Genomic DNA, 11,106 nt, shown 5'->3' on the forward strand with positions numbered 1-11,106 from the left:
GAACCGCTGACTTTGCAGTTAGCAGCTCAACTGGTAACGGCCATGCCATGAGGGCTCCTTAGGATTGTGTGAGTGGGTCCCAAGTCCCCAAACCTGTGTCCCTATACGGGAAGGAAGAGGAGAGATGGAGACGGCACCTGGTGCCGGCCGCTGAGCCGCTGAAGCAGGAAGAGACAGGAAGACATCGCCCCACGAGCCGGGGGTCGGGGGAGGGAGTGCAGCCGGGCAGCGTGGCTGGGGAACCCCCAGACTGCTGCTAGACTCCCACTGAGCAAGGCGGCTGGGGGTCTTTATCCTCTTAGAGAACTCGAGCAGCTTGCCACCTGCGCCAACTCGCTCGCTCTCACAGGCAAAGCAAGGACACAGCTGACCTGTCTCACCTCTCGCCTGGGGCCTCACACCCCTACAGGATTGAAAACAGCACAAACACCCTTTGCCATCAAGCCAACCCCAATGACAGCAACCCCATGTGCGTCAGAGTAGAATTGTGTCCACGGGGTCTTCCATGGGGGGGGGGGCTATTTTCTCATAAGTAGACAACCAGGTCTTTCTTCTGCCGCACCCTGGATGGATTCGAACCCCCAACCTTGCAGTCAGCAGTCTGATTTGTGTTACCCAAGAGCTTCCCTCGGAGGCTGTGGCTGAGGTGGAACCGCCAACCTCCTGGGCAGCAAGGTGCTTAACCATTGGACCACCAGGGCTCGGTAGGATACAGTGTCAGGACGGGGATTCTGTCCCATAGGGGCCGGTCCACCCTCCTAGCAGGGCTGCAGGGGAGAGCGCAGCCTGTGAACCCAGGGGTCACTGGATGTGACCCTGCCGCCGCCTCACCGTGTCCACGCCGCCCGCCAGCATCTCGGTGATGTTGGCCTTGACGTCTTCGAAGGGCAGCTTGGTGTTGCCCAAGAGGCGGTAGAGGATGCCGGGGTAATTGTCAAAGACTCTTTTGTGTTTGAGGTCCCAGCAGAAGTTCTGGGTGTACTGTTCAGCTGGGGGAAGGAGCAAAGATTGTGCGTTTGTGTGGGTCGGTGGGCCAGAAGGAGAGCCACCTTTGGGGAGAAGCTGCTCGGAGGGCGGGCGGCTGGAGCTCTGTGCTCTTTCAGCTGTGATTTTCCTGAGCCCTTGCGGTTGTCCAGCTGCGTTTTCAGGACTCCCCACGGCATCGCTGGAAGCCAAGGCCGCAGGGAGCTGGCTCACTGGCCCACCATGCTATCAGCCTCCCGACCTCCCTCACCCAGTCCCCCCTCTGCTGTTCCCCAGCGCAGCTGCAGCTGAGACATTGACCCCGAGCCCCCGAGGGTCACGGGCTCCTTGGAGGAAGGATGGATGCCCTGGAGATCCTCATTCTCCAGGAAAATCCAATCTTCCTAACAGCCAGTACTTTCGGAGAGCCACTTTCAGAGATCTTGGGACCCTCCTGATGCCACCCCTACCTGCCACGTCAGAGCTGTTGCCATCAACACAGTGCTTCTCGATCTCTCTGGCTCATAGGACAGAGTGGACCTTGCTCCCGGGGGTTCCGACAGCCAGCCGCATCTTTCTCCCACAAAGCCGCTAGTGGGTTCCAATTGCTGACCCTTCAGTCGGCTGTCCGATGCTTAACTACTATGTCACCATGCACAGGACAAAGAACTAGGGCTAGGCCTGCTCTGCCTCCCCCGGGCCGGGATTCCTGCTCCATGCCCCCTGAGCGAGGCAGGGGTCCCCTGCATGGCCCAGCCAGGGGAGCCCTCACCTTTACTGAAAATGACATCCCACGCGGCCACGTGGTCCCTCCAAGTCTTGGTCCTGAACAGACGGAACAGGTCCGGGGGGAGGCTGAGCATGGGGACACTGGTGTGGAACATCTGGTACACGGCATTGATGAACTTCTGGGCCTCGGGGTCCACCCTCTCCTGCAGCAACCCCAGGCGCTCCCCGAAGATGACATTGGTGATGGCTGCAGGGGCACACCAAGACGGGGGAGCTCTGCCTTGGCCACCAGCGAGTCTCGGCTCCCTAGATTCCCACGCACACTGCTCACAGATGGACACACAACCCACTTCACCTCGGATACCGTTGTCACCTCTGCCTCCCCCCATAAGGAAGTGGAGAAGACCTGGTGGCCACCCAGGACCTTCTGAGGGACATATGGAAGACCCTGGTCACACACGGAGTCCGACCCTGGTCACACATTGAACAGGGCCTCCAGCAGAATTGGGAGATGGCCCGGGCCAGGGTAAAACCGCTCCTGTCAGTTCCCCATCCAGCAGCACCCCTAAGCAGCCTGTGGGTTTTCCTCCTGGGAAGAAGGCTTCCTTTCTGTAAATCACTGAATTGGCTCCATTCCGAAAGAGGTCACATGAAAGAAACATAAAATCCCTGGGCAACTGGCCATCAGGACTCAATCGGACTGGGCCTCAGAAGTCCCAACAAGCCCACCATTTCCCTAAGTCAGGAGTTTGAATCCTGATTTCATACCAAGTTCCAAGCACCCCAGATTTCCTGTAGTGACCCTTCCTAACCAGCCACAGGACCTTTGTAAGTACTGCTGCGCAACCTGTACTGCCTGGGCTCCTTATACCATAGGTAACTTCACATCCTTCAATACCAAGCTCAGATAAATCACCCAATGCCCCCTCCCCCTCTAAGAGCTCTAAGGTCTATGACTTTCCCTCCCTACAGACCCCCCAAAATCATTGCCATTAAGTCTGTTCCAACCCCCAGAAACCCCATAGGACAGAGTAGAACTATCCCTGGGGATTTCTGAGACTTAAGATCTTTACAGGAGCAAAACCCCTCACCTTTCTCCCTGGGAGAAGCTTGCGGGTTCAAACATCTGACCTTGTAGTTGGCAGTTCAATGTGTAATACACTACACCACCGGGGCTCCCTGGTCCAAGGGCAGGGTATTTACTGAATAAAGGACTAAGCCAAGCTCTGGCTTTTGGAGAAGGGTGGCCAAGAGACCTTCACGGCCACAGCATGAAGGTCAGATGAGAGTGTACTGGGTAGCTGATGGTGGAGAACTTGCTCAGCAGCTCCCCGCAACTGCCAACCCCAACACTTCTGCACGGCCTGCCCCGGGCCTCAAGGCAGGAAAGTGGACGCCAAGTTCTGCCACCGCCAACCTCCCACCCCCAGACTCTGCCGACCGCCAGGTGCCAGCCCCTTACACTCAAAGGCAAATCGGAACAGGTCATCGCTGATGTCCGCCGAGTACTCGCCAACGCCCTGCTGGTGGATGCGTCTGTGCAGGAAGCTGACGAAGTCCTGAGACACTGTGTCCAGCAGGGGCAAAAAGTTCTTTATGGCCTCCAGAGCCATCACCTCCTGGTTCAGGGCTATCCGGTCTTTCTTCCAATCTTCTGATTTCCTGAAAAGACACAGGCCCTCCAGCCCTCGTGGTCATAGAGCCCAAGCCTGGCAAGCAGGGAGCAGCTTCTCCCAGACAGCCAAGGCTCAGCTCCGAGCACCCAGTGCATGCATCAGAGTCCCAGCCCCACCTCGTCCAGTGCCCTCCACCTGGCACATTCCCCTACTCCCACCCTGCCCAAAGGTAAAGGAGGACAGAATCCTGAGCTCCTGCTGCTGCTGCTGCTGATGATGATGATGATGATGATGCGAGATAGGCGCTCACCTTTTAAAAACGTCCACCAGCCTTTGACTCAGCGGCCAGGCCTCTTCTACCTTTTGTTATTCAAAGGTCCCTCTGTGTCACATTGCATCCCCTACCTGTCCTCCTCTGCATCCACATGTCCACGACCTCACTGTGCCTACTCACTACTCAACCTGGTGCCCAGACTTGGCTTCATAATAATCCTGAGTTTGTAGCCTCTCCTGAAAACTTGATCCACACAAAGACCCCTGGGTAGTCTGGGAGGCCTGGTTGTCGTTGGTAAGTGGAGGTGGTGATGGTTAGAAGAATGTTCCCCTAAACTCCCCACCCAACAGGAAGAACCCGGCACTTGACCAAACACCCAAACCCAACCCACCGCCATTGGCTTGATTCCTCGGCATAGCAGCCCTATAGGACAGGGGAGAGCTGCCCTGGTGGCTCTTTGAGATTGTAACTCTTTTCTGGGACTGTAGCTCTCCTGTAGAGTGGCCGGTGGTTTCAAGCTGCTGACCTGTGCTTCGCAGCCCCACACGTATCCACTTCACCACCAGGGCTCCCAGGCACTTCACAGCATGGTCTGTTTGCCTACCTGGTCCTCCTGCGTCCCGTGCCCCCTGCCTCCCAGTTGGAAGGGATAACCCCTGGATCTCTTACTGTATTCTGTGAGTGACCTTTATTTCTAAAACTCAGCATATTTCTAATACTTTTTAAAAAATGTATACTTCTTTTTCATTCCTTATGAAAGTTGTAGTGGCTATGGCTTAGTTCTGCTGATACGTAGTTCTGTTACAGTGGACGAGTCTTACAGAATTGTGTGCCCTGTGTCTAACCCTCACTGTTTTCTTAAACAGGACTCCGCCACTTAAGTTTTCAAATACATGTAAGTGAACATCCTGTGTACTTTGGTCTAAAAAGCTTTCCCGTGTCTCAATAGTACCTTAAATTCTATACCATTGGCTAGTTTATGATACGATTATTAGAATCGCCAAAAGTTCCATGGGTAATTATTACTCAAAAAGCTGAAAACACTGCCACTAAAGTGGAACTGGGAGATATACAAGCTCTAGCTATATAAATGGATTTTGAGCTCCCACTGAATCATAAGCCCTAACCTAGGAACAATCACGTTTTATAATTTGGCCCTGCTTGATACTTACCCTCAAGAAGGAACCACTCAAGTTATGGATGCCATAACAAAAAGTGGTGACGAAGTCAGATGGTGCCTGCCCCTCAGAAAGAACAGTGCCTGGGTTTTTAAAACTTGTCTCAAAACAGGCTGCCATCTCGCGAGGTGTTTAGCTAAGTCCACACAAAAGAAGCACATCTGCCTGTGTGATCTGAGGATTGTAAATAATTAAATCCCAGACCAGAGGAGGGAACTGTTATAACTTAAACTCTGAGCACCGATTTGCAGAAGGCTACCTGTGATAGTGAAACCCCAAAGTTGGTAGGGTCCCCACCTGGATTAGTCCTCCAGTGAATCCTCTCTGACTATTGACCAGGAATGGGACTAGCCTTGCCCCCGGATAGTATGCATTAGAAAGTGGGTTAATACAGACCTAGTGAGGTTGAAATTTAACACTTTTTAACATTTTCTCCTTTTGACTCATTTGAAATTTGTTCTAGTTTTTATTATTTTCTGCTTTCTTTGGGATTGAGGTTTTTCTGTTTTTGTTGGTGGTTGGTATTTGTTGATATAATTTTCTGTTTATGAAATTCAGGATAGGTAAATCTATAGAGACAGTAGCTGGATTAATAATCTCTTGGGGGATGCCAAGGCAGGTTGGGGGGAAATGGGACACTAATCGTAATGAATACAAGAACAGAGAAAATGTTCTAAAATTGGCTATGATGATAAATGCACAATTCTTTTTAATATAGTTAAACCACTGAAATGTATGGTACATAAATTATATGTCAATAAAACTGTTCATGTGTGTGTGTTTATAAGTTGTCATGGTTTGGAACTGTCTCCACAACCCTGAGACCAGAAAAACTAGACGGTGCTCAGCTACCACCACCAACTGCTCCGAAAGGGATCACATGAGACGGTTCTGGAGAGAGGGGAGAAACGTGTGGAACAAAACTCAGCATCCCGAAAGAGACCAGGCTGACTGATTAGAGAGACTTTGGCACTTAGTCATCCTTCAGGACTGGAACTCAACTCCCCCGGTGGTCGCTTCATCAGCCGTTCAAGACCATGAGGGCAGCGTCTAGGACAGCGGTTCTCAACCTCTGGGTCTTGACCCTTTGGGGGCCAAATGACCCTTTCACAGGGGTTGCCTAAGACCACCAAAAAACACATTACGATTTACATTATGATTCATAACCGTTGCAAAATTACAGTGATGAATTGGCAACGAAAATAATGTTATGGTTGGGGGTCCCCACCACATGAGTCACCGTATGAAAGGGTGGCGGCATGAGGAAAGTGGAGCACCACTGGTTTAGGCAGTGATGACGTCCAGAGGGTCAGGACAGCAGGTGGAGCCGAAACAAGAAACACAGGGAGAAAGAGCAAGTGACAGCTGGGTGAGGGGTGGGAAGAGGACGACAAGTGTGGCAGTGAGACCAGTCATCCACGCCATCAACCTGCACCTCCTTCGCCAGGAGAGGCTTTTGCCACCGTTAAAAAGTAAAGGCAATGCATGGTGGCTCTTAGAAATCATAAGCAGGGCTTACCATTTGCTAATGGTTTTTAAAACGCACTGGTCCTGGGAGGGAGTTGAAGATAAAAAGACAGTCGTCATGATTCTGGAGCCCTGTGTTTTCACTCCCTTTCATATTTCGAGGCGCCATCCGTGGGGTTGTAGGCCAGTGAGTCCCCTCATTCACACAAGGCCACGCTGCGGTTTGCCCCGTGCACGCCTGTGGAGCACTGGCGTGGGCTCCTGGCTTTGGCGCCTGGGGTGGGTCACATGGGCAAGGGCACCTCTGCACTCTAACTTTTGAGCACATGCCTGCTGGGTCGTGGTTCAGCTTTAAGAGAGATTGACCAACCTGTCTTCCAAAGTGGGGGCACCCATTGACATTCCTGCTAGTGGTGCCTGGGCATTCCTGCGTGGACCACCCAGGGAACACACGCAGCTGCTACTGGAAGGTTCGAGTTAAGTCCACCCAGAGGCACCTCAGGGGAAGGGCTTAGCCTTCTACATGCAAAACCGATCTGTGGGGCACAACTCTGCTCCCTCGCGCGTGGGGGGGTCCCCATGAGTCAGAGTTCACCACCCATGATGGCAGAGGCGTGTGCGAGCGCCGGTGCCCTACGTCTTCCCAGCCTCTGACGTGGCCACAGTTTTCAGTGTGGATGAGCAGGGGACCGTGCTTAAATGCACCGCTTTGTCCCTGTTTCTCTGGTCCCTTTAGACAGGGAGACTCCAGGTGACAAGGTCCTTCCCTACTTGCCATGGCACCTCCAGCCCTGGCACAGAGCCAGGCACGGCATAGCTTCTCAACACGATGAGGCGTCACGAGGGAGCCACTAACTGGGGGTCTTCAGCCTCCCCCGTTCCCTGATGGTTGGCAGACAGCTCATCATCCCCAGCACTGTTTTACAGAGGTGCAGCATGCAACAGGACTGACTCTGAGACACCCCGTTAGAAAGAGCAAGGCAGGCATGGACCCTGCCCATCCCCCTTGGCTTTGACTCTCTCCTGGTCTGCATCCACCCCCGGGGGCAGGGGGGGGGGGCGGAGGCAGCCCAGACTCACTTGAACAGCACCCCAATGGGTTTCTTGTAGTGCTGGTGATAGGCAACCCAGGGGGGCACAAGGTACCGCTCGGGGCTGGGGCCTTCAGACCGAAAGAGAATGCCCACGTCTTCAGGGTCGATGATGTAAACCGACTCGATGCTGCCCAGCTTCTCCCTGGAGGGTCGGGAGAGAGGGCTGTGACCCGGAAGTCCAAAGAGCTATGGAGATCCGGGCAGACCTGCCTCCTGGTTCGCAACGTATTCGTTCTGCAACTTCAGGTAAGTCCCTTAACCTCTCTATATGGTCTCCCTTCTTAAAAATGGGGATAGATACAAGGATGCTTTCAAAAGTTAGTGGGGAGATTCAGTCTCTTTCCTTTTCCTGGGAGTGTTTGAAAGCCCCTCATCCGGTACCCATCTGCCAAGGCCACGGAAGGGCAGGATGCCCAGCCCGGGGGTGGGAACGTCTGCAGGACTCTCGAGGTCACACCGTATTGTCATCCTTATCCTAGTGGTTGGGGATCAGCTGCACCCCACAATCTCCCCTGAGCTTTCAAGTCCTCTGTCCCGTGCCCCCTCCTCCTGCCTCCTCACCCTCTGCACCCGAGCCCCCTGTGCAGCTCAGAATCCTGGCACTCATGGTATGCCATCACCACCGGGACTCCAACACCAGGCAGCTCACCAGACATGCCACCTACCATGCCAGCAAACCCCTCCTTCAAAACACTGGACTGAAATTCGAAGGGTCACCCTACACCCACCCCTCCCCGAGAGTCAGACTCTGGACAAGGCCCTCTGAAAGAGCAGGAACTGTGACCCCACCCCACATCCCACACACACCGTATAGAGATGTACCTGGGAACACGCTTTGCAGAGAGTTTTCATTAAAATACAAAGGTTGTGAAACAAGACCACCGGCTACCTCAGGAAGGTATGCAAGTGCACTTTAAGGCCAAATATCAAGAGATGAAAAACACTCTTGGGGTGGGGAGGGTAAGAGATAGGAGGCTTGCTCACTGACTCATCAAATTCCTCAGATTGCTACTTGGCCCTGGCTTCCCAAAAACGTCACCCGCCCCCTCCCCCCGTTTTTCCAGTCACCACCTGTCCTCAAACTGTTCACCAGAGCCCCCTCCCCCCTCTCTGCCCCCCCTCCCCTGCCCCTCCCACTCCAGCTCAGCAAAGTCCTTGATCTGCTACCATTAGGATCAAGCCCTCTGCTGTCAGGCACCCTAGCCCCAGGGGACGCATGCACAGGAGAGGAGCGGTTCATCAGGTTTAATAGCAAGGACAACCAAAAGAGGAGAAATTCAAAGGGGAGCAGGCTAACTGCTGGCCCCAAGGAACTGGCTGGAAATTCAAGCCCGTTAGACTATGGAAGACCAGGCTTCCTTTGAGAAGCCTGTTAGGATTCTGTCCATGGTGGAACCACACCTAGCCGCTACCTAACACGTTCACTTTCTGAGTGGACCCTTCCCTGGACCGGAGGGGAGACTGCATCTGACTGCAAGTCTGCAGGGGGGTTTGTATTTTCTAGACGGTCCCGTGAGAGCGGCCACATTTGTTAAGAGAGGGAGGAAATGGGATCGAAATTCCTTACATTGATCCGGAAGGTTCTGAGGGACAGGGTGACAGTGGACACAGACTGGAGGTCTGGCTGTTTGGCGGCAGCTCGGGCCTTGCCTGCTGAGCTATGTGGCCTTGGGAAGACCCTTCTTCCTAGGCCTTAGCGGCCTTAGCTGCAAGGCACATAGGAGTCACACGGGGGTGTCACTGGCTGACTTGGGCAGCTGCCAACAAGTGGGTGGTAGGTTTGAGGCCACCCAGAGGCACCTCAGAAGAAAGGCCTGGTGATCTGCCTCAGAGACACTAGCCCCTGAGAGCCCTGCAGACACAGTTCTACCCTGGCACCCATGGGATCTCCGAGAGTGTGCCTTAACGGGGTGGCAGTCGGCTAAGGTGGGAACGGGAAGCCCCACTTCACAGACTCTGCCGAGACTCCGAGAACAGAAAGGGGTGGATAAAAGGGATAAGCCATTCTTGTTCCTACCTGTGGGGAGGGGCTAGGGATTGGGGAAGGAGGAAGGGCAGGGAGGAGCCCAGATAGAGATTACTGTGGAGCCGAGGTTGGGGACGGAGGCAGCTGCGGACCTAGGAGACGCAGCGAGGACGGGAGAGACAGGGACACAGCATCTCCCGGGTCCAAAGACTCAGCCCCTCTGATCCCCAGCACCCACTTGCTTTGGCTGGCAAAGACTCCAGTTTAGACTTCAAAAGGGAATGACTTCGGACAGTGACCCGGAGACGTGAGCAGCCAGCACCCACACAGACATGGCAGGCCGGCTCCCGTTTCCTGTCTGGGTCCCCTTCCTGGCTCCCTGAGTCCTAGTGCTCTCCCGCTGTCCCATCGGAAAGGCCCTGATAAAGCTCCTGCCACTTAAAGCAAAATGCACGGTCCCTCTTTGTCTCCCTTCCCCACCCCCACCCACCACCTCCTGTCCTTCTCAGCCAGGCTTTCGGAGCAGAACTTAAGTGTGACTGCAAGGAGACCAGGGAGTGAGACCTCCCACCCAGGACGGCGCCCAGGTCGTAGGTCCTGCAGCCAGGAGAGCAAGGCTTGGGGAAAGGGCAAAACCGGCCTCTTAGCAGCTCCCAAAGCCACTGTGAGTCTGGTACAGGGGGCAGGAGGGAGGCTGGGTGGGGGGGGGCAGGTTAACAGCCCTGCAGAACATAGACCTAGCTGCTTGGGCAGGGCCTCTCGGAGCCTCAGCCTCCTCCTGACAGTGGGGGCTGGCATCTAACTACAAGAGAGCAGAGCAGGCCTGCCCTCCACTGCCCAATTCTGTGGTCCTCACCACCACCGCCGCCAGGCTCACCTGTAAATGGGACCAAACTTCTGGAAGTTCTGGATGTTGTGATAGTGGAGTCTGTGGATGCCCTTCTCCCTCCAGAAGTGGTACAGGTTCAGCCAGCCATTCATCCCCGGGGTTGGGACCTCACTGTAGGGCCGAGGGCTGCGAGAGTAGGTGCCTCTAGCTCCTTCTCCAGTGAGCACCCTGGGATGCCCCGGACCCTCTCTGAGGGTCCTCAGGGGAGGCTTGCAGCCTCTGACCAGGGCTAAGCATAGGGGAAGCCCCCTGGTGAACATGCTGCCCCTACCAACTGCTACTGTCCAGGCTCCACAGCAGCAGGGCCTGCTGGAGCAACCGTGGCCTTGGCCTTGGGCTAAGTTTATAAGCCCAGCTCAAGGCTAAGCAATGAGCTATGAAGCGCCCAGACTCCTCCTTCTGCTGACTCTAGTCCACCCACAGCCCCGCCCAGAAGGGGGTGTTCCCCTAAGCATGGGAGACCCCCTCCATCTCTGTCCTGGATGCCTGCTGGCAGGCCCCTGAGGTGCCTGTCTATGCCCTTCCCTCGGCTGGGGCTGCCTCTGGCCCCTTTTCTTGGGGTCCAACCACAGACTGGTTTCTTTCTTTCCCTTTTTTTTTTTTTCAGACTGGTTTCTGTCAGGAGGTGTGGACTCCTTAAAGCCGAGGAACAGCAACGGACCAAGAGGAGGCTAGAGCAGACTGGTTTTGAGGCAACATAGATCTTTGTGTGACCCCACTATTTACTACGGAGATGATGTTCTTAGGGTCATTCCTCGTTTTCAAAGTTCTACCTTTTCTTCTCATGCAAAATAATAATAATAATAGCACCTCTCTTTTATGGAAATGTCATGACTGGCTGGCACTGCTACTATTTTTTAAGGTGTTCTTTGTGAAAAAAAAATATACAGTAATAAGAATAATGTGAGAAACAGAGGAATGGGAAGAGAG

The 11,106-nt window shown here is 54.2% G+C and overlaps 1 protein-coding gene across 1 annotated transcript in view; it reads right to left on the reverse strand.

Moving 5' to 3' along the window:
- LOC101660280 (cholesterol side-chain cleavage enzyme, mitochondrial) overlaps nt 1-10,492 on the reverse strand; it is a 13,383-nt gene extending 2,891 nt beyond the window's left edge. Inside the window, exons 1-5 of the mRNA XM_004712033.2 lie at nt 10,165-10,492; nt 7,308-7,463; nt 3,155-3,354; nt 1,736-1,939; nt 832-989 (exon numbers count right to left, since the gene is read on the reverse strand). Of these exons, the coding sequence (XP_004712090.2) occupies nt 832-989; nt 1,736-1,939; nt 3,155-3,354; nt 7,308-7,463; nt 10,165-10,436 (990 nt within the window). The 5' untranslated portion in view covers nt 10,437-10,492. The remainder of the gene's footprint in view (nt 1-831; nt 990-1,735; nt 1,940-3,154; nt 3,355-7,307; nt 7,464-10,164) is intronic.
- Nucleotides 10,493-11,106: the final 614 nt, after the last annotated feature.

Source organism: Echinops telfairi, unplaced genomic scaffold (assembly GCF_000313985.2).
Source record: "Echinops telfairi isolate 266 unplaced genomic scaffold, ASM31398v2 ScPeMD7_7475;HRSCAF=8513, whole genome shotgun sequence".
NCBI classification, from domain to species: Eukaryota; Metazoa; Chordata; class Mammalia; order Afrosoricida; family Tenrecidae; genus Echinops; species Echinops telfairi.